Raw genomic sequence first — 23,779 nt, forward strand, 5'->3', positions numbered from 1 at the left:
TACACACAAATATCTGCTTAAGTTCACCCGTGGCTGGGCCTACAAACTAAACATTTGCTATTCATTGTGTTCAATTAAATGCCCACAATATTTTTAGGTTTCAACTATTGCTTCATTTAAGTCCCAAACAAAATTTGAATTGCGATATATATACTGCAAACTAAAGGCCTTTTCAGCGCACTTAAATTCATTGTTCATTCATATGTAAAATGGAAAACTGAGTTTACAAAATGATTGCAAGCGGCATATAAAATAGTTATTTATCCAGTTTTATTGTTTAAACCCGGATTTTATGCATCTTCAGAACGCTCTTAATGTTGCTTAACTTTATAAGATTGTAATTATCATTTTATGCTGTAAACATAACCTTTTGTTAAACCCTACTAGTTGATACAGAATGTAAGTAATTACCCATGCTGTAAAATATATTATTGTAAAATAAATCATTTTCAAGAATTCACCTAACTGAAATTTCTTCATTTTTCTTCTGTTCATCTGTACATATCTCGAATACGAAATAAAATAATATTTCATTCAGTTTCATTTACATTGTTTATTGTTTTAACCTAAATCAAGACACAGATCCCCCCGAGCGGATTGTTCGCTCACTTGCCCAGCTTGGAAGCCTTGGCAGCTGCGGCCGCCGCTTCCTTGCGTGCCTCCCGCTTGGCTGTCTTCCGGGCCTCCTTCTCGCTGGCCTCGATGGTTCGTCGCTTCTTGCGCAGCAGCCACTCCTCCTTTTCCTTGGTCTGCTTCTCGCGGATGAGTTTCCGGAACAGATTGCGATGACGGGGCTTCACCATACGCGCTTGCAGGCGGTGCTCATCGACCTCCGCCTTGTGCACCTGCCGCTTGTTGACCTTGTGCACCTTGCCAGACTGCACGGACATCTTCTGTTTCTCCTCCTGCAGACGCTTGGTCTTCTCGTCAAGCTCTTCCTCCTCTTCATCGTCGTCTTCATTATCATCCTCATCCTCCGGATCCTCCTCGTCTTCGTTGACGCCATCGGGACCGCCGTACTTCTTGTACTCTGCCGTTTCTTGTTGGTAGGCCAGTTGCAGTTGCGCGTCGAGCAGCTCCTGGTCCACAGTCTCCTCTTCCTCCTGAGCTTCGTCCTCGGAGTCGTCATCGCTTTGGGCTGCAGACAAAACGAGAGTTAAATGGCTTGTCCGAATTCTATTTAAAGATCCTGTAACTTACCATGTGTTTCGATCAGGGAGGGATCCAGCAGAGCCTTCTCTTCGGGCGGTATGTACGAGTCCCTCTTGGAGTCCACGAATGGCGACAAGTGTGGTGGCAGTGTCTCGCCGATGAAGTACTTGTTAGTGGGCAGCAGCTGGCGCTGATTGACGCAGTCGAAGACCCACTGTGGCTGAATATAGTCGCGCGAGATGTATTGCGTGGAAATGCTGGGCCTGTCCACGATCTGGTGGGTGATGGTCTCATCACCTTCGTCATAGGTTGAGCCAGCGAAGATAGACGAGTCCCAGGACACCTTGCCGCCAAAGGAGCGGATGAGGATGACTAGGGGCTCGCGCGGAACTTCGCGGTTGATAAAGAACTTCAAGCCCTTGAACAGGGTGCGTAGACGGCTCACTTCCTGCGCCTCCTGCTTCATCTTGATGATGCGCTTCGAGTCGCCATCCTGCTCCAAAAGCTCCATGTCAATGTCCAGCTCCTCCTCATCCTCCTGCACCTTGTCCGTGCGCAGTAGCTCGAAGTTCAAGGCTGCAATGCGGTCAGATACGAAGCTGGCCTCGTCCTTCAGGGACTCTTCGCTGTCCTGAAGCACGCTGCTTGGGAATTGTGGTGGATAGGCCAGATTCAGGCCATGGAATAGCCGGAAGTTGGTGAAGCCCAGCATAATGGTGTAGAACTCCACAAAGATGGACATCACCTTGAAGTCCACCTCCTGGCGTGACTGTGGCTTGAACGGATAGTAGTGCGGCACAATCCAGGTGACCTTCTGACCCTTGATCTCCGCCTGGAAGTAGTAGCCCTTGATGGAGATGAACACCTTGCGCAGCGACTTGGACGCGATCACGTAGTGCAGGAACTCAATAGTCAGACGGCGGCACAGATTCGACTGCTCCCTGGGAATTAAGTGCAGCGAGGGAAATGTGCTAAACAGAAAGAGCAGCGTCAGACAATCGTCCAGATCCTTGAGAGCATCGATGAAGGTGGGATAGCGCTCCTTGACAATGTGATCGAGTTTGATTTCGGGAAACAGGGCCAATCGACGCTTCAGGTTGCGGAAATCCTTGATGGCACGATCGCGATTGCTCTTCTTGGCAAAGATCTGTGGAGCATTTGGATTGGTTAAGGGTTCCGCGGGATCTATATGTAGCTAACATACCTTGTAATCACGCAGCGTCCACACAATCGACTCATGCAGTAGGAAGCGAATGTCCTTGGTGTGATATAGCACCTTGATCTCCGAAGATCCCTTTTGGGCTCTACGCCTATGCTTCGGTTCCCGGGGATAGACACCTTTCAGGATGCACAGCCTCCGGAAATCGTTCAGCGAGAGCTGGAGTTTCCTGAGCGCAGCCCGGCGACTAATGTACTGCGTAGCCTCACCGGATTCGTACTAAAAATGTTTAAAAACATTAATTTCCATATGGTTTAATGGGAGACTCAAAACACATAACCTTAAAGGGGAAAAAAGTACCCCGAAATCAACGCAAACCTACCTTCTTGGGTCGTCTCATTGTGCCGTTTTATGAAAATGCACGTTTTGTCAAGTCAAATCTGCTCTATACAGATTTATTTTAATAAAAACACGCTGTTGACCAAAACACACGTTTTTTGTGTTGTTGGTCTCGCGTGGAAAGGAAGTGTGACCAGTTCAATGTTTTCATTTAAAACACGAGGTGGTATTAAAAATAAACCTAAATTTGACCGAAGGTGTACAACTTTGCTGCAAATGGTAGAGAACTCTGCTAAAGGGGAACAACACATTTAGGATATCGATATAATAAACGCAAAAACGAGCAATAACAGTTTCGATATATCGGTAAGTAACAGCTATTTTGATTTAATTTCAAATTTAAATATTTGAACGAAACGTTAAATAAAAGTGAAATATTAAATTTAAGAACCCTAGTAAAGAAACTAAAGATAAACACGCGAATTTTGCCATTGGATAACTCATTTTATTGAATCTGTTTTTATTGTTTTTTATAGGTATTGTATTGAGAAAATAACATACAGTCTAAGTTTGTTGTATTATATAATATTCGTTATATATTAGTTAGTTTGAACATTAACTTCGTTTTTGTTTTCGCCACGTGCTTACTGCAGTCGCATTTCGTTATGCTGTCTTGCTTGATAACAAAAGTTTATTAAACGGCCCTTTCTCGTTTGCGGCGGCTCTTCTACAACTCTGCTTTTTTTTGAACATTCGTGTCCTTGTGTCGTGTTCTTGAGTGTCTGCTTGAGTGATTCTTCTGAGCTTTCAAAGCCTTGTTAACGGTTCGATGTAAATGTATCTGTATCTGCATTTGCATCTGCATCTCGCATCCTGCATCTGAGTGTGGTTTGTTGTATATTTCACCTAAATAACTAGTTAACATTTCGGTTTATTCGCTATAGCTTCGTTTTGATTTACATAAGGTTTTTGGGGCATTCGCCCCGCTCTACTCTGCGACTTCTCCAGTTTACGATCCTTAAAATGCTTTATATAACTTCATATACGTTTGGTTTATATATATGTATGTATATCTTGAGTGCCAGCCATATATGTTTGCATGTATCGTTAGAAATTGACTATATATTTGATTTGCCTTCACTCCATGCTTGATTTTGATGATCTCCATTAACTGATGGGTATACGGTATACTGGTGAATTTGGTTCGGTTGCTGGAGTCGGGAATCGAATGACTGCGTGTGTCTGGGTGTGTTTTGTATAAAATCTAATTGTCGTTAACTAGACGTACTTGTATAAAGTAAATAACTCGATGTATTACACCATACATACATTTGTAAGTATTTATCGTTCGAGCTCTCTATGTATGGTTCGTCACAGAGATAAAGTGAGTTCAGCATGGTAATGGAATCATTGGGTGTGGGGGGATCTACTCCTTTGATGAGTAAGAAGTGGGTTTCAATTATATTTTTAGATTGAACTGAACTGAATATCTGAACTGAACTGACTTTAGCTCTCGTTTTCTGTTTTTCTGTCATGGTTTATCGTATTATTCATATAAATCATTTGTACAATCTTATGTGCTAGAAGCGTATCAGTTGTTAAAATTAATGTCTGTTATTATAATACTCTCATTGTTCGCTATTAAAATTACACACCCGTCTGCACTAATTACATGCCAGTATCGTATCGATCGGTCCGCTTGTGTTTGTCCCGAAAAAATACACATTTGTAAGGTAAAATTCAAAATTACAACGATCGAAACTCAACAACGGAAAATATACGTATTTTGGTGGGTAATGATAATTGTATTACACACGACGGCTATATGTTCACGCGCTATATCTGCTGACATCCGATGTCGGTCGGCTGATCGCTGGCATTACAAATAATAAACGCATCCGGTTTATACACTTATAAATTTGAAAACGCTATAAAATCTTTAAATTAGTCTACCAATATGTTAACTATTACTTTTTACTGGATTCATACATATATCATATATTTGCTTCATGCTTGCATTTTCGTTTAATCGTTAATTGGTAATCGTTTGGTTTCCGCACATCGAACGAAATATCAAATCGAAATCAAATCGAAGCCGCTGAAAAGTTATTGTTTTCTGTGATTCTCTGCCTAAACAACGGACGCAACTTGAAACGTTCTCTAAATATTGTATAATTGAATATAAGTATTGCATACATTGCATTTCACGTGTTCTATTTGTTTTCGTAATCGTATTAAGTATTAAAAAAGTAATCCATTTGGGGCGTGTGATCGCACAAACCCGCTATGTTCTATTCGCTATATGGTATCTGGTATGTATGTATATGCTATATGGTACATATACTCGTATATAAAAGTTAATAAATATCCAAGTGTCCCATATACGGTTTAGGTCTAGTTCGTAGATTATTTAAAGCTGAAATCAATGATTATGTGCTCGTTCGTTTATTCTCGTAGACGTTACGTGGTATATCGGTTTTTCTGATCAAGACGATTGTATTTGGTGATTGACTCGAGGGCGTGATTAGTATTGGGCCAGATCAGATCAGATCTCTAGAAATGCATCCGAATGGTCTGTGCTTGTGTTTGCTAATTTTATTTGATATTGAAAACATTGAACATTGAATATCATCTAATCATGCCAATTACGTTTAAAACATAAACAATCAATTGGGTATACTTACGGTTGGATTTTCTGCAAACTCAAAATTTGTTTGTGGACACAAAATTAGCAAACACAAAATTTATTTTTTTTTGTTCTTTTTTTAAGTTTACTTTTTTCACTTTAATTTCAAACAATGATTTTTATTTTCATAGTTAAATATTTCATAAAGTATATATAGCATTACTATATCTTTCGATTCGATTTGGTTTGTTCGGTTTCGTTTTATCGTTATTATTATTACCTTCCTTACGCTTCGTTTATGTTTTATGAACGCTTTTGCTAATGTTTCAACAATTTTTTTGTGTTTTTGTTTCACTTTTACTTTTACGCAATTATTCAACTTGTTAAAAATCTATAACCATAACAATTTCATATATATATCTTTATATATATATGTTTCTTGTATATATTTCCTCTTATTTACGTTGCTTTAAAGCGAGACTTCAACGCCATTCGACAATTTTGTGTGGTGTGTGCGCTTTTTGATGATGATTTGGGATGAAAGGGAATTGGGGATTTTGTGGTTTATATTGGGTATTATAAATTTTCTAAACTTCCATTTGGAAGTGAAAGAAGTTTCTGGGAATAATCGTATTATCTTAGTTCTCAATTCTATACGGTTTTCCTCTCGGAATATTGGCTTTTGTAGATAGAAAATCGGCGCGATATGTTTAAATGCACGTGTATGGGTGTGATAGCTCAGATGTGAGTGGGTGTGTGTGTGTGTGTGAGGGAAATTTTCAGTACAAGTAATTGCTGGGTGTGCTTTTCCATTTTCTCGTTAGGTTCTAATAAGATGTAGTTAAGTGTGAGAGTGTTTCGTTCTCAAGTATTTTATTTTATATAATAAATATGACTTGGTTTTAAAGTTAATTTGGAAGATATTTTTTTAAAGGTTTTCTATTCGATTTAGTTTCTGCTATCCTTTGTTGTCTTTAGTTTAACATACAGCATGTATAAAAGTTTAAGTTAATTTGTTGTTTGTTCTTGGAAGTTGTCTCTGTTAAAGCCTGGCGACCAAGGCAATCTACTCGTGAGAAGTGAGCTTGCTAGTTGGGATACATATATCCAATATAGAAGGACTAAAGTCGACACTTTTGGAATTAAGAGCTACAGTGAGAAATGCTTGGAGTGGCTGAGATACACAAGTAGGAGGTTTACGAAGTGGTTAGGACAGAATAGGGCACTTCAATATATAGCTTCAAAAATTATATATAGTCAACGAAAATTAGGCTCCTAAGGGTAAATTTTTTTAGAAAGTAGTAAGATAGTTTTATAAAAGATTGAAAGATTGAAAGATTGAGAGTCAAAGTACGGTAGTAGGTACAAATACATTTTCCAAATGATCCGATATAGAGTAAATGAAAAGTATTCAAGGTCTTAGATGACCCTTAAGAAGTTCTCAGCCAACTTTCCGCTGGATTGGTACTGGGCTACTCTTTCGCTGATGAAGGGATGTTGTGTCTTCTATGTGGAGAGGGTGTGATGTAAGTCTCGTTCGAGTTTTATACAATGTCTCCACCTCGTTCCCTGTGACAATCGCGTCGCTCCTGCGCTCTTCCGGTTCTGCTGTTCTGCTGTGACCTCCGACCTGTCCATATCCTACATGCATATTTAATATTATCATTTATTTATATTTATATCTGTGTGCAATCGAATGCACTGCACCCATGGGGTGTAAGAGCAGCCACTTAGTTACGTTAATTCGGCATTCTGCATTTGCATCTGCACATCGCATTGTTCAGTAGATACAGCATATAATTCAGCGAATGTGAATGCATATATAATTATTTCCGATGCGTTACAACTGCTTGTGGGTCTTGATGTTCGCAATTTCGCAGTGAGATTCGCATGTCGTACATATAGGAGTATGCATATAGTGCCATGCCACTGCTGAATCCTCTAAGTTCACTGGTAATAAAAATTATTGCTTTCTGTTCTGAGTGTTTGTGTGTGTTTGTATCTGTATCTGTATCTGTGTCTGTATCTTGTATCTGTATCTTGTCTTGTCTTGTCGCTTCCTTAACTTGACTGCGAGCCATATGCAAACGTCTGGATATCCGTTAGATACATTGCCTACTTAAGTATAGTTGCATATATATATAGTAAGTTATCTTCTGGTATATATAAAATATATATATATTTATATATAAGTATGTTTATATTAAGGTGTATATATGTATGCGTTTTATGTTAAATTATTTGGGTTTCTTTTCCATTTGCATTTCAACGGTTTTGCGGCCACTTGGTTTTACGAGTTTAGGGTTTTAGTTTTAGTTTAGAAAAATGTTACGTACCTTCTAAATAAAGAGAGCAAGTTGATTTTGTTTTGTTTCGTTAAATATCGTCTTATATGTCGTTTATATATAAATACGTTAATATGCTCATATATATGTACTTGGGGGACTTCATTAAGCAAAAAGTATATGAAATTAGTTTCTTTTTTTTTTTGGTTTTTTTATCTTAGGCTTTTGGTTTTTGGTTTTGGTTTTGGATTTGAAGTAGTCTATAATAAATATGGCTTCAATTTAAAGTTAAATTTAAACTCTGCTCCTCCTACACGCCAACATGAATCAGAATTAGAATTAGGACTAGAAACGGGATCAGAACTAGAATCATAATCATAACTAGAATTAGAATTAGAATTAGAATTAGCATCGGACTGGAATCAGTGTAATCGATAATCATATCATAATGATCTGGTCTGGATGTATGGCAAGTGCTCGTAAGCAAATTGCTTAAAGCCCTACATTCGCTTCGATTTAGCGTTGAATTCGAGCACAACTGTAGCTAACTTTGAGAGTTTTCGATTTGTTCGCTTGCTTGCTTGTTCAATAAGTACGCAAATTATCACTTAATCAATACAGGTCAATATATAGTATGCCATGTAAGTGTGCGTGTGAGTTGATATATAAGTATTATGTATAAGTCGTAAACTAGATAGAGTTTAGATAGGCTCTGGATAAAGCTTTTAGGAGAAATCTTAGTTAGAGCACGCAAATGAAAGGCTTCTGCTCGATCGATCGAACCGAAAGAGCTCAACACAAATTTTGGAGGCTGCTTTTCTTTATCGTATCGTATCGTATCATATCATATCATACCGTATATAGGATATAGGTGCCTTGTGCCGAGATATTCATATATATTTGTTGATACATACGCCTGGTATGCTGGTTTCTTATGCTTGTAGTTAAAACCCAAACGTTAGGTAGATAGTTAGTAAGTGGTTGGGAAGCCATTAGCCATTGTCGTGTTTCCTTCTCGCTAGTTTTGGTATTAGGTCGCAGATAGATACGATAGTTGGGAGCAAAGATTCGTAGAGTTAAGGATAGGATAGGGGGCTGCTTGCGTTAAAAAGCTGCGCTAAACACTTTAAAGTAAATGTCTTTCGAAAAAGAAACGCTGGCACTAACTAACTCGCATTTTGTTAACGTTAAGTTTTCGATTTCGTTAATTCAGTATCGCTTTTACATGTGTGTGTGTTGTGGCTTGTGTGTATCTGTGAGTGAGTTTGTCTGCATGTCTGTTCGTCTGTCTGTTTAACAATTCGATTATTTAGCTTTAGTCCACTGTTAATTAATTTGTTTATCATCCATTAATTTGCTTGTATATAATTTAGCTAATTGGGTGTGAGGCTGACGGGGGTCCTCGTCTCGTCCTCGGCGGCATCCAGATATCCTTGGCAGGTATCCTTGCTGGCTCGGTAGCTCGATGGCGCGACAGCCGGGTAACTCGGTAACTATTGCCCGCTTTTGTCTTTGCCCCTGCCCCTTGTTTAAAAGGGGCACGTGATCACGTCGTATTCGAACATCAGCGACACGGCGACAAAGGCAAAATACAACAGAAACATGGTGAAGCCCAACCCCTTGTTCATGCGCCAGCGGAAGCAGGCGATCGACATCACCACGAACACCAGCATCATAAACAGGATGGTTATGGAGCAGACCATGCCCACCGAGTTCACCTCGACGGGCGCCCCATAGATGATGCCGTACAGCAGCCACGGTATCGGCAGTCTGGCGAGGAGTGGGGGATGGATGTATGGCAAAGGGTATTCAACATATCCGGTTAGTTTCGCTTCTAGTTCTCGTCCACTACGGCCGGATGCCCAATACTCACCCCACGGTCACGTCGAATATGTTGCTGCCCACCGAACTGGACACGGCCATGTCGCCGAATCCCTTGCGTGCCACAATCACCGAGGTAATCAAGTCCGGAATGGAGGTGCCCGCCGCCAGGAAGGTCAGACCCATGACCTATCGGGGAGGAGAGAACATAGGGTAGAGGGTTAATCAGCAGAAGGTACACGATTCATAGGCATTAAGCTTTTCGTACACTATAATGAATCACACAAATCATGGCTATGTTTTTTTCTAGTTATACTTCTAAAAATAAAGTATAAAGGATAAATGTTTTTGTATTTTTCTGGGAATAAAATTGGTCTGCCAATTGCTTAAATTTTGATAATTTGAAGGCACCGAGTTAAATGTAATATACTATATAGTATGGTGATTATTTTCTTTGGTGATTGTACCTCGGGCGGAATGCGCGCCGTGTCGCCGGCCACGTTGGCCCACCAGACCATCAGGTAGGAGAAGGCCGCTATCCACACGATGGAGCCAATGAAGGTGACCGGAAAGAAGCGCTTGCCGCGCGGCGTCCGCGTGTCGGGCAGTGTTAGCCACATGGGCACCAGGAGCGGGGCCACCAGGACGTAGGTGAGCCGCTTCCGCGCCGTGTCCGGCCAGGCCATGCTCAGTGGTTCCGGCTCATCCTCGATTTCGGGCGCCTTTTGGTCAAGGCAAAGGGAGAGATTGGCGATTAGCGACTTGGACCGAACTCGACTGAAGTCTGTTAGTATTTAGTATTAGCCGTAGTATATGGGTATATATATATATATTTATATTTATAATATTCAATATGTACGAGTAATACGGAATTTGTTGTATAAAATATATAGTAAAAATGTGGGTGGGAGTGTAGTTGTAGTAGTGAGTGATTCGAGCGAAACTCGGTGGCGTTTGATTGATATTTCGACGTCGGGTTCTGAGGTGAAATGCGTTCTGAGCCATGTTTACAGATGGTCATGAGTCGGTTACGGGAAACAGCTTTTGTCATAGTACAAATTTTGCTTCGCTTTCGGGCTTGCAATTAGATACGAAACGATGTTGTTTGACTTAGTTTGATTAAGTTTGGTTTGTTGGGTTCTTATTTCACTGGGTGGACAGGCGTTTAGAGCTTGCTTGGCGGTATCTAAGTGGGTTCGGTGTCGGTTCGATCGAGATACTTAGTGTGGTAGTACGAGTGTGGTAAGTTCAAGGGGTGCACTTACTTTCTAGCAGGTCTACAATTAGGTTACGATACTGATACTTGTGCTCAGAGAGATGGTAAGACTTAAAACGTGCAGAGTTCTACCAGCATCGCAAGTACAGTGGTACTACAGTGGTGCATTGGTACAGTGGACATGCTCAAGTTAGACTTGCAAGTGCAACAACACACAGGCACAGGTCTACAAGGTCGATCAATAGTGAACAAAAGTAGAAAGTAAAACTGGTTAAAAGAAGTGTCTAGAGGTCTAGGTTTCATATCACTAAGACTAATGCTACTCGAAATATACTTGTGTGTTTTTCACAAAAGCAACAATGTGTGTTTTTTTGGTTAAGTGGGTGAAGCTTTGCAAATGCATCAACTAAGTGGAAATTTAACTGCGGTCTACACCTCACGCTCCTGGCCAGTAACTCAAGTTTCCCAGCTGTTCCCAGTGTATTTTACTCTGTTTTATAAACTGATTGATATGGGTTAGTCATTGACCACCGTGCGGTTTTTGAACCTGACATTCTGGGCATTTAAAATTAATCATCACTCAACAAGAGCTGATTTCATTTACGATTTCTATACATAGAATGGACGGACTTATCGGTGAAACGATATAAATAAAACTATTTGACATATAAAAAAAATGAGTCAATAATGTTTTAAGCTGTTTCCCAAATACCTAAATATTTTTTAACAAATTCTGAATACGACTGTGCATATCCCCGATTTTTTTTCAAGAGGCCACTGCCAAGGAGCTTTTGTGTACGACTCGCGTGCAATTGTCAGATATTTTCTTTGTTATTGAGTAGAAAAAAAAAACATTTTCGTTTACTATAAATTTGTTGCAAAAAATATAAAAGTAAAGATTGTATGCAATATATAGAAGAGCGAAGTTAGATAGATATAGAGAGAGAGATAGATAAGAGAGATCAATAAAATTGTTTATGAAACTAACTTTGATGCTAAATTTGCGTGTCTGAATTTTGACCCTCTGCTCAATCCAGCTAGGACGTCGACCACTCAACGATGGCTTTAGTTGATTGTTCAAGATATTTTTATAAATTTATATGACAAGTTTTTGGGAGAAGAGTACACATTTATAAGTATATATAGCGATTTTCAAACATAAGGTTTTGGACCAAGTCCAGGGCCAAGTCCATAGAATCAGATCAGTTATGGAAATAAAACTTTGATTAAAACATAGGCTGTTAGAAAAGTAGAAGACTTTTTTGGGGGAGTAGACAGATAGATAGTTTTGGAAAGAAGGCTGTTCACAATGTTTAGTAGAAGTGTGGGTATTCGGGAATTACGTAACAAACACATACGGATCGGGAAAGAGTGGAAACACAAACACAATTTGCTGGTCGTGGGTAACACTGTGTTGTATATTTTTTATAAGGATATTCTTTTACTTTCTTCAAGACCAGAAGCCCAACTCGGAAAATTCGGTTTAAGCGGCCTTTGCGGCCAGCCATGTTGTCTAATTGTGAGTCGAATTTAAATGAGGTCGCAGTAATTGAGGCGAGTCAGCACCTCAGAATTTTGTTTGTTTGCTTTGTGATCTTTGCATAAATCAAATGAAAAGAATGTAATTAATAACCGACTAGGAAGCGGGATGCTTAACGGCAAGCCGAAGTCGAAACACCCTTGCAGATGGAGTTGTACTTTTGAAATTAGGTTAGGTTGTAAAGGATGCTGCGGTTATTGCTGATTTGGTCACTCTATGCTGAATATACAAAAATACTGCTTCATCGTATACAACCAACAAAGAGCTGAGTTTACACGGAGAATCAGCTACATGTTTAACATTTGATCGTATCAAACATGCATGTATTGCTGTTGCACCGTGTAAACTCAGCTTAGAGACACACTAGGATACAATTGTTCTTCGAACGGATGACGGAACTTGGTGACCCTCTGCTAGAGGTAGGGTATATTGTGCCCGCAATGAGCATCCGGAATGCAATGCTACTAAGGCTGCTGCTTTTGCTGATGGGGGGCCAAAGCCAAGTGCTTGCGCCTATGCATAAAAATGTTCGCGTTAACAAAATGCCAGCGATTACAATATGCGAGTTACGATATGCGGGCACACACGCTGTGTGGGTGGGTGTGGTGATCGGTGGTTTTTGGGCGCAGCTACTTTGCATTGAAATAATGACTGCATCGCGCATTAGTGAATTATGAATGGAAATTATAATATGCAAGGCACTGTAACGACTTTGGTACTCATCGGTTATTGTTATTTGTTGGGTATTACTGTTGATGTTTTTGTGGATGGTTCAACGCTAGGTACGATAAACGAAATTAGGTAAAGACACAAAGCAAATGAGTTCCAAATGGGTCATACGGTATAAGAGTATGCAAAAATTTCACTATTCCGAATTAGCTCTTCTTAATCTGGGCAAGACAAAACACACACAGAGATATAGATAGATAGATAGTTCGATAGAAATGGATGGAGGGTGGTCAGATGGGGGCATGAAGATACTCCGAAAGTAAGGGAGATAAACATACACAAACAGAACGAAAGAAAGTTGAGAGGCGGACAGGAGGAAAGTTGAGGCGTGTATGTATTGTGGTGTGTGTGGTGTGGGTGTGTGCGGTAGAGAAGTGTGTGTGTGTGTGTGGTGGGGATGGGTGGGTTGAACAGTTGTATGGAAAAGAATCGAGGCACAAATCGTTGATTAGTTTAAGTAAAGGTAAGGTTAAGGAGGAAATAAAAATCCATAAAAAGTCACACATAAACGTTGCATAAACACACTGACAGATCTTTTTGGTTTTTTGATTATTTTCGCTTGTCGGGCCTACACACTTAGGAATTTCACATTTTCGAACCGGCAAAACAGTAGGGAACGATCAAGGGAACACATAGGAAAGAATTGGGAAAGAGTATACATCAAAACATATATTTAGGTGGGGATTAAAAAACACACCATGGTTTAGCTTAGAATCAGTTCAAACGTTGCATCAATCAGTTAACCAATCAGTTGCTCAATCAATCAATCGATTAGCAATGTAAAGGAATCATGCCAACAGCTAGAATTGGAAAATGGTGTGTACATATATTTTTGTAGGTCGCTTGAACTGGTCGCTAAACTCTGTCTGGAAATATAATTAACGCTTCGAATTGAGAGGATTCCGATTTAAAACAATTAAGTATACGATATTGACCTATGATATTGGATAATATGATATCCAAATGAGTTATTCGTTAGCGATATTCGCTTTAACAGCGATTTTACCCTTTTACCGCGAAAGTTTTTAAAATTCCGCCTATTTTCCAAATTACGATATTCAGATGTCCGATTTATAATAAATTATCCGATTTGTTGCTTGTATGAAGAATGCAGCGCATTTTGTGTGACACAATCAATCAGTTTGTAACGAAAGCACAAGGAAACCGAAAACTCAAATCAAATCAATGGTTATTCGAAACGAAAAGACATGCCTAAGGAAAATCATGAGCATCATATCATTAGCACATCGTACGGATTACAATGGGGCCGAAACGGAAATGGTCATGGGGCACTTACCGAGTCGAGGGTGGTGTCGATGTTCCCATTGGGACGATCGGCGAGCGTGGTCTCCTTGAGATTGATCTTGACGTGGTTGGCCGCCGAGGTGGTGGCACCACCGCGCTGTGGTTTGGTGGCATCCAGCAACACCTTCAGCGAGGCGATGGCGTGCAGCTGCGTCGCCTTCTCGTCCACTTTGCCTGGAACATCATCTTTGTCATTGTAATTGTGTGTGGTTTTTTTTTTGCGGGTGTTTCGATAAATAATGCAGTGTTTTTGTTTATTGTTTATTGTTTGTTGGTACACAAAACACGAGTGAGGTGTTGGTGGTGTTGGTGTGTGGCGAGTAGCGAGTAGCGGTGTTGTCGTTGTAGTATTTGGTTGTTGTGTGTGCGGTTACGGTATTCGGTATTCGGAATTCGGTTTTCGATATTCGATATTCGGTTTTTTGTTGGCACACAACGAATTGAGTTTTGAACGCAAAATCCAAGTGTTTATTTTTATTTGATATATTTTTTTTTGGTTTGGTATTTTTATTTTTGCGAAAAATCAAAAGAAAAAAAGAAGAAAAAGAAAGAATAAAATTGCATCGATTAAAATCAGAAATAAACGAATTAACCCAGTTACGAGTTTCATTTTCAGATTTAGTTTCTTTCTTAGATCATTTAATTTACAATCAAATTCACTCATTTAGGGGGTTGGATTGGATCGTTCATATACGCAAATATATGTCTATATGTATATTGAAAATATTTTATACAAAATGTTGATGTCAGTTGCGAGACAGCATTTGGAGGTTGCTTGAGTAAGTTATTTAGCTAGGGGGTACAGTCTAGTCTATAGAGTAGAGTACGGGGTATGACAGAGTAGAGCGGAAGAGAGCGGGGAGAGCAGAGAGCGGAGAGCGGACAGCAGAGGGGAGGGGGTTCGTAAGCTGACTAGGACTACAACTAGGACTATAAGTAACTAGGATCTATACTAGAAAACACTACTAATATTTACCGTGTCAGATTCTCATGGGTTTTTGGTCTAACTTTTGTCTCTGAATCAATCCGATTCGATCTATTGAGTGTGAACTTGTGTTTTGCACTAGGAGCTGATTAAATATTCAAGATTTTGATCTGTTTTTCGATGATGCTTGGGGATCGGACGGGGTGTTCTGATGGGTATCAATTCAATTCATTTCAGTTCATTTCGATTCGATTCAATTCGGTTTTTTGTTGTCAATGCGGCGTGAAGTTCTCTTTTTTGGAATTTACACTTTCTCAGGGGACCATCTGACTAAATGGCTACATTTGAAAGACCCCTTTTTCTAGCATTTCTCTAGGTATATACATATACATATGTGTGTATATATGTTCACGATTCCGTCTGACTTACGACTAAGCTTAGCTTACTTATCTATGGGTCGTATGTATGTGTCGCGGTGGATGAATTTTTAAGGGGACTCTTAAAAGTATCGCTATGACTATCTTTGGTTTTAATACAGACCTAGAGAAGAACATGCTCATACTGATAACTGAGCAAAAGCATGTCTAACTAGTTCGCGATGGGACTTGCGATTTGGGTTGCTCTTAACTGAACTGGTAATTAAGCGAAGTGGCAGGGCCATTATACAGATTTATCGAGATCATTGCCATCGGAGGTTGGAAAATGATGATTTCCGCCCGTCTCTGCCGGATTTCCACCGAATGCAGGCCCAAAAACACAATTCCCATGCCACGAGCATATCGAGCCGAAAGAAACACACATATAAACAATATATGACGAACATTCCAGTGACAAAAAGCGATCCGACCTATGCAAAAACAACCTGAAACAAGCTCGACTAGTCGCACATGCAGTCGCAGCTCGTTAATAGTTTAAATAGTTTTCTATCTACTCGGGTGTGGAGTGTGGATGGGTGTATAGTATTAAATATGTACTATATGGTATGAGTCTGAGTCTGAATCTGAGCCCCTAGTCCAAGTCGAAGCCGATTTTGAGCTGCTTTGCTGCGAGCCAATTGAACTAGTTGCTAACCAATTACAATTTCAATTACAATTACGATAATGATTACATTTAACACATACAACACTAAAAACGCATAGTTAATATATGTACACTATAAATTGTTTTGTTTTTGTCACGCGTCAAACTCAACTCAATCCAGCATTCAATGGCATAGGTACTCGAACTATGGCATATATTAAACCTGCAATGTATCTTTGTATCTGCAGTGAATTTATCTAGTAAGTATGCCATTGAACTGCGCGAACAAACTCTAGGAATTTGCAACTATAAGTTCTCTATGCTAGATATATAACGCATATGTATATATATATATAGGTATATTGATATAAATGTAACTCCAAACTGACATTGAACAACATAAAATATTTTCGTTATTTTGGTTTCTTTTTTCTTGTTTGTTTTTCTGCTTTTATTGTTTTATATTTTGGTTTTCTTGTTTGCAACAAAATGAAAAACAAAGCCGAACGTAAGTAAGTAGCGTATTTGTGAAGCAATTGCAACTGAAGGCAAAGGATTAAACCCTTGTGGCCCGATCTAATAATATTTAACTGAGATCCGCATTAGCTTCCAACTGACTGAATCATCCAATCAATTTAAATGGGGAATTTTCGAATTGAAAACTCAGCTGTCAGTAAACAATGAGTTAATATATTCCAGACAATTTAATTGCATTAATTAGTTTAGCTCCTGCAAGCAATGTGTTAATATACCATGTATTTGCCCATCTACTACGAAGTTCTGTCTAAATGTATTTAGTAAACATCTCTTGATTTGAAACCAAATTGTTGTATCTGTAGCTTTAAAGACCCTGCAATAAATTAGCACATATCTAATGGTTGAGGTAGGCCCACTTGGAGCTACACGAATTCTAACACTTGGCACCTGCGAACCTTGGCGAACACGCCCCTGAGCTGCCTCATTTCGATTCGATTCGTTTAGTTTTCTGTGGGCCATTGCCGTGGCAACGACACTGACGACGCCTTTCCTACATATTCATGGTATTTTCAGTAGCCACACTCGATCCGAACCAGAATCAATGGTGGAAAGTGGTGCCGCTTCGATTGGAAACTTTTCAGAACTGCAGAATCTATTCAATGGTGGGGCAGTAACAATATCGCGATGACCTTTTCTCTTCCTGCCCCACCCGAAATCAAAGGGTTAGTGCTGTCAATCGCGCCGCTTTCCTATTTTCCCCCTATTTTTATTATTCTTCTTTTTTCTTGCTTTTGGTGCTAATTCTAGTCGACGGAACGTCTGGGCCTGGCGTGCTAATTAGGTAAGTGGCTCCAAGGTCGCCATTAAAAAAGTGAACCAAAGCCAACGAAAGCCAAAACCAAATTGAAAGAAAAACAAAACAAACCGAACCGAACTGAAAGGCAACAACGCAACGCAAATGTGAAATGGAAGTACGAGTGGAAATCGGAGCATAGACATAGATATAGATATAGATACAGATATAGATACAGAAACAGAAACAGTAATTGGGTAGAGCAGCAGAAGTGGAAGGATGAGCGAAAGTAACTTCTGGCTGGCAAGTCAAACATCCAATTAGAAGGAATACTGAATTTACACAGAATTTTAGGGTAACCCGAACACAAAACGGGAAACTGAATTTATAACAATTTTTACTTAAGAACAGATATAGATAACAGGTACAGGTAGTAAGTATATATAGTATAGTATATAGTATATAGAGTAGAGTTCTGGATGTTATTGCATTTGTATTTATCTTATTTTGGATGTAAGCGTGGCGGATTTGGAATGCACTGAGCCACAAATTGTAAATGGAGATTCATTGTTTAATTTTATCTATCGGAAACATATACAAATTTAATCATAGGAAAGCTATGAAACATTTTTTTATCGTTACATTTATTCAAAGGCTTTCATGACTATGAATATGACTTTAAATGGAACTTACAAGAATATTACTCATACGCCATGTATACCAAATTCATTGCTTAAGTGCGATGGTATTTACGAAGGCATCATAATGAATATAAAATAAGAGTCTTCTATTCAAAAATGTATTTCTTTTTGATTTGTACAATTTGTTTATCAGTGCTGGAGTAGCTTCGGATTCGGGATTGTGGTTGGGGAGCTCTGGGTGGTTAATGGTAAGCCGGGTATCGGGGTACTTCGTTATGGGGACTTTTAGTAGCATTCTTTTTTTTTTTGGTTCTTTGCATTTTTTTGGCATTTGGCTTGACTTGTGCAAAACACACTGTGGCAACTCAACGAACTTACCATCGTGTAGTGGATCTATCGTGTGTATCATTAGCTGTAACAGGCCGTGGCGGAACTTGGCACCGGTCTGAGTACTACCCGAGGTGCCGCCCCCGCCGCTGCTATTACCTGTGGCGCCCGCATTGCTCGATCCGGGCGGACCCGAGCGGGTTTCGCTGGCCGCCCGCGATGTTACGGAGCCGCCCGGCTGGGTGGCCATCGATGTTTCCGAGGAGTTGGCCGCATTACCCTGCAGGTGAAGGAACGGAGAGAACGGTGGGTGGCATGGGTTTGCGGTTACGGTATCGGTTTCGGTATCGGGTTTATCGGGTAACGGTTACGGTTTCGGATTGGGTTTTTTTTTGTTTTTGGTTTTTTTTTTTTGATTCGGTTGAGTTTTTCGAGTTGTGGTATTTTTCGAGAGAGCGGTGTAATGTTTAGTTATTTTATGGTAAGCATATTTCGAGAAAAAGGTGAAAAGAAGAAGAAGAAAAGTTTATTATTGCAATTTGTATAAATTTACAGTTGAGTGTAGCTTTTGGTTTCTTTTTCTATTGTCGCATGTATCTGTAGCTGTTGTTGTACTTGTTCTTGTTGGTGGTGTTTGTTTTGGTATTGGTGTTCTTGTTGTTGAAGTTGTTTGTGTGGCTTACGAACTAATCGAATCGGTAAGTGCAAGTTTGGAGCCAATATCTGAACAGAACTCAGGAAACATCAACTGATAATGTGAACGAAATAAGGAACTCAAGGTATGTCGAAACGGAAAACGGAAGGTAAAACAAACAATCGTTTACCACAACATCCAACAAAATACGTTACGATATACGGACCACTTGCGATCAAACTGTGCAGCTGATCTATGGAGTATAGTACAGTCTGAGGATTATATATCAGAGAGATCGACGACAGTCAGAAACTTGGGTTCGATTGGCTGTTTGACATACTGTCAAAAGTGGATGTTGAACAGTACAAAATATATAGAGTTTCTGAATGTTTTTGTGCAACAAAATAAACATATCATATCGATCGGTGCGGAAAACACTTTCATTATTTACAGAAGGAAAGTAGGTGCTATGGATCGATCTTGGAAGTATTCGGAAGAGACCCCAAAGACCTTGGGCTCTTTACAGAGGTGAAACACATGAGTCGTATATTACAAAATCAAAATGATAAGTTCGAAGATGAGGAAACAAAATACGTATAGATGAACACTTTTCGTTTTTGGTCGTTGGAAATTTTTTCTGTTTGTCTGTTGCAACAGTTTGGTTGGGTTTTATACATACAAGCTTTATATGACTTTCTTTTTGTTTTTCATATTTTTTTTTCAGTTGCTTTTGTAAAACAAAATGTACACATATTGTTGTATTTTTTTTATATCTGTATTGATATTTGTCAAAGCGCAGTGGGAAGTTTTGTTGTATTTCATTTTGCCTTCACTATAATCAAAAAGAAACAGATAAAACACAAAAACATTTGGAATAACTTTGTCGGAGAACTGAAACCGAAAAATACTTTCAATTGATGCGAATTAATAGTTGGCACATTAGCGAAGGAAGCGCAGGCAGATGAGGGGTATAAATTTGATTTTAGATCGAAATCGGTGGTTCTAACTAATGCAATGCAAGGCAGGCACTAAACGTATAGCTACGAATATCTAAAACGTGTACTGAATGAGGCGGTAGGTGACTAATGGGTACTCTAATGAATGAATGGAAACGAAACGATATGATAATTGGCCTGCTTATACTATATAGTATATACTATGTAGTGGTGTAAATGAGTCCGATCGCAGAACAAGTCTTTCGTAACAACTCCCATTCATAAGTCGACTGGACTGAAGCTGAAGCTGAAACTGGAACTGAAAGTGAAGCAGGTGTAGGGCAAGTCAAGTTCAGACCCCTCACCATCACCACCATCATCACCAACACCACCATCTCGTCGACTTAACAAGTGGCTCGTGCCCAGGTGAACTACCCCAGTGCGACTGATTATAATGCTAATTAATGCCCAGTCATGTTGTTGATCGGCCGAAGTAGCCTCTAGCTAATGGTCTGGGTTTTCTGACCAATCACACTCATTCACGATTCAAACTAATCGCATCCACTGACGCAAATTTTGAATACACCTGTGAAATGTGTTGAATATCTCACAAGTATTCATGCCCAAGAGAAAGAACTCTCTCCACGGGGATTATTCACCTTGAACCTGTTCCAAGATGCGGGCTGACAGATCGCACAGATTGATTTCGACAGTGCAATTAGACGCAATTAATGACGGACTATCTATATTAGCTGCAGTCGTGTATGAAATCACCCCAAAAGTATTTTATAATATCGAAAATTCATCACCGTTCGGAGACAAAGACGAGGGGCAATTTACCTTACCAAAGCGCTTAAATCACATAATGAATTATTTAAGTCCAGCATGAATCACACTACGTAACTGCAAAAAAAAAAACTCAAGATCAAAACTCAGCTCGAAATTTCGCCTGTCAACCTGAGTGGCTAACCAAATGATCTAAGAGATGCAAATCCGCAAGACAAACAACACGCTCAAATTGTCACTCAACCTGTTTGCACATTATAATGTAATTCGATTCCAACTACGAGTGGATATCTCGGAAGAGAAATCAAAATCGACATCGAAATCGGAATCGGAAGAAGTTGGCAACCAGCCAGGGTGACCCCCAAAGCCAGTTCCAAGAAATGGCGCAAATATTCCTGGGATCCACTTGTGACGTAGCGCCCATTTGTTTACGCTCCACTAGTGGAATGATAAAGCGTTATCCGACTGATAACCGGCTCAAAGGCCCCACGACGATGCACTCACTTGGGCACCCGAGAGCTTAAGTCTGAGCCCGACTTCGGATCTTGGCAGTTCGATTGCGGTCGGTGCTGTAATCCGAGGGTTTATATATAGCGCGATGAGGCGCGCGTCGTCATTTAGTCACGAAGCCTTAACCAAGCCGCATCGGAGCGCGAATAGATCGAAGCCTAGCCACCATGTTTCAGAAAAGGATTATCGAGCTGATCACGGTGCTGGTGTATTGGGTGATCATCACGCCCACCACCTACAAGTACTGCACGCAAAACGGAATAATCAGGATGAGCTTCGACACCCTGGTGGGCACTGTGGGCGACCACTGCACCCTGGCCCTCTGCCTGATGATCGGATACGTCGTCTTCTACCGCATCATAATCTTCATTTACATGAAGTTGAAGGTCTGTGACATTCGGATGTGGGATGAACTGCAGCGGGCCAAGGAGGATCCGGAGGCGCATCTGGACAAGAAGTCCTACTACCAGCCCGTCTCCACCGAGAACATCGATGTCGTGGACTCTGGCAAGAAGAAGAACAAGCCAACGACCCCGAAAATGATAAGGACCATCAGCAATCCGCTGCTCATCGAAAGCGATCTGGCGCGCATTCACATCAAGCACGAAACGCGGCCTTTGGAAAGTGCCACCCTACCCAGGCTGCAGCAGGCAATGGTCCACCCTAGTCCCAGTCCCAGCTTGAGGAGCGCACCACCAGTGCCACAAATGCAGAAAAGTGCCACTCTACCGAATCAGCACAGCAAAGGTGTGATCATGTCTCCCAAAGTTCTGATGCCCAGAACTCAACAGGTGTAGACAGCGAGTGATTAGTGCTTAAAAGTGTGCTCATGATTGCGATTACCAGTCTTAGTTTCTGTGAAATTCTGAGCTCAACTTAAGAGGACTACGTCCGCATCCAAGTATTAGCTACTGCCCAAAGATCTATAATCGAAATAAACCCGAAATTAGTCAATCATCACATTCCAGTGTACTCGTTCGCGCGAGCTAAATTATTAGTTTAGTTAGTGAATATATTTATTACTAGACGTAAGGCAGCTATTGTTATCCATGCGTAAATATGCGTGAGTTTATTAAAGATAAATAAATTAAATGCATCTCTTGTAAAACAAAATCTCAGTTTTTTTGTGGGAAATGAGGGCACGGAAAAATATATGTTTGAAATTATAAGAGTATTTGTGATTTGGATAATTGAGGCGTGATGAGCTTTAACACGATTTTATCATAAATCCTATTCATCAATGCTGTAACAATGTGAATATATATCCAACATTAGGGAAACCCACTACCAAGTTTATAATTTCTTACATAAATTAGTTGGAAATAATAATATTATTGAAAGGACCTTTTTTTGAGAAGACCACCCAACACCATAAACTTAGTTCGAGACTAAAAGACTCATACAAGATATTAGCCTGCAACTGTGTATGAAACGGTGTGCACATGAGTTGTGTTATACAGAGCAAGAAGCATTGGCAACGTTCTAAATAAAGGTGTTCTACGCATGCGCACAGATCTCGTTCTCCTCCCACCCTCAATCCGTCTCACTCGCTCTCGCGCAGCATGCAGCGGTCTGGGTTCGAGTCCCGGCTGAAGTCTAAGATCAACAACAAGATCAAGTTCAAATTCAAGCAGTGTGTGCAAGGTTTCTTTCTGGGATTCACTCGCATGCAGAGTACTCTTCGGGTCGTGTCAGGAGTGTATGCCCCGTGTCGATGTGTCTGTGGGTGTGTGTGAGTGAGTGGGCGTGTTCGGTGGGTGTGGGTGTGGGTGTGGATTTACACAAGTCGAAAGACGCATAGCAAATCAAACGGTTGGCTAACAAATGGAATCGAAGCTAAGTACTAAAAAGGAAATTAGAAGTTTAACTAGTGAGTAGAATTAAGATTACTTCGATAGCATGAAAGAATAGTTTAATAATAAGAGTAATGATAAAAGTTAGTAGAACTCGGAGGTGCAACGCAGCCGGATATAACCAGTTAGCCAAGTTCTTTTCAATATCGTAAACACAAAGCACTTTGTAAACTAGCTTTTGTAGGAAAGATCTATGCATTGATTGCAGCAATATTTTCAGAACTGCCTTAAGCCCGTGGATAGGCAGTCAAATCAGTTTCGTGTTCTTCCAGAAACCGGTAGAATTGAAATTTATTTCAGATACGTGATCTCAGTATTCAATTTATTCTGGAGGATCTAAAATGTTCAGTTGCAAATATAATTCCAACCAGTTAAGTTGTACCTTCTCAATGGGTATTTTTAATTAGACACTCCCCGTGGGACCGATAAACCGGTTTTGAGCAGGAAAAACCTTAAAGATGGGTCTAGAAATACCATATAGGTGAGTAGACCGATTTCGAGCTGTAATGAAACTTATAGTGGGTCAAGGCGATGAACGGAGATCGCTCTCATTCAGTATTTCCTGGACCTGATTTCGAATCGCAGGTGAAATTTGAGTGGAATTGGGAGATCCACTCTGAGTGACTGTCGTGCCGTTCAATGCCACAGCCGCAGATACATCTTAGTCACAGACGTTTCTTCGATGATTGCAACAACGATGGCCCTT

General features: G+C 40.2%; 3 protein-coding genes across 11 annotated transcripts in view; 1 reads left to right on the forward strand and 2 right to left on the reverse strand.

Annotated features, from left to right (window-relative positions):
* Positions 1-533: 533 nt before the first annotated feature.
* Positions 534-2,843, reverse strand: LOC117147944 (pescadillo homolog). Its single transcript, XM_033315125.1, has 4 exons — positions 2,694-2,843; positions 2,357-2,590; positions 1,201-2,299; positions 534-1,138 (listed from the first exon to the last, which is right to left on the reverse strand). Exons 1-4 carry the CDS (start codon positions 2,709-2,711, stop codon positions 606-608), a joined length of 1,884 nt encoding a protein of 627 aa, XP_033171016.1. The 5' UTR covers positions 2,712-2,843; the 3' UTR covers positions 534-605.
* A 4,625-nt stretch (positions 2,844-7,468) lies between these two features.
* LOC117136274 (sodium/potassium/calcium exchanger Nckx30C) overlaps positions 7,469-23,779 on the reverse strand; it is a 30,307-nt gene continuing 13,996 nt past the window's right edge. For 3 of the 9 annotated variants that reach the window (XM_033297133.1, XM_033297108.1, XM_033297117.1), the window contains exons 4-9: positions 18,407-18,635; positions 14,165-14,358; positions 11,587-11,661; positions 9,850-10,104; positions 9,435-9,571; positions 7,469-9,331 (exon numbers count right to left, since the gene is read on the reverse strand). In XM_033297133.1, the coding sequence (XP_033153024.1) occupies positions 9,091-9,331; positions 9,435-9,571; positions 9,850-10,104; positions 11,587-11,661; positions 14,165-14,358; positions 18,407-18,635 (1,131 nt within the window). In that variant the 3' untranslated portion in view covers positions 7,469-9,090. The remainder of the gene's footprint in view (positions 9,332-9,434; positions 9,572-9,849; positions 10,105-11,586; positions 11,662-14,164; positions 14,359-18,406; positions 18,636-23,779) is intronic. The other 6 variants (XM_033297166.1, XM_033297142.1, XM_033297158.1 and 3 more) reach the window with 5 other exon arrangements.
* Positions 21,095-22,302, forward strand: LOC117136328. The gene has a single exon (XM_033297186.1). It carries the CDS (start codon positions 21,388-21,390, stop codon positions 22,015-22,017), a length of 630 nt encoding a protein of 209 aa, XP_033153077.1. The 5' UTR covers positions 21,095-21,387; the 3' UTR covers positions 22,018-22,302.

The sequence above is a fragment of the Drosophila mauritiana genome, chromosome 2L (genome assembly GCF_004382145.1).
Source record: "Drosophila mauritiana strain mau12 chromosome 2L, ASM438214v1, whole genome shotgun sequence".
NCBI classification, from domain to species: domain Eukaryota; kingdom Metazoa; phylum Arthropoda; class Insecta; order Diptera; family Drosophilidae; genus Drosophila; species Drosophila mauritiana.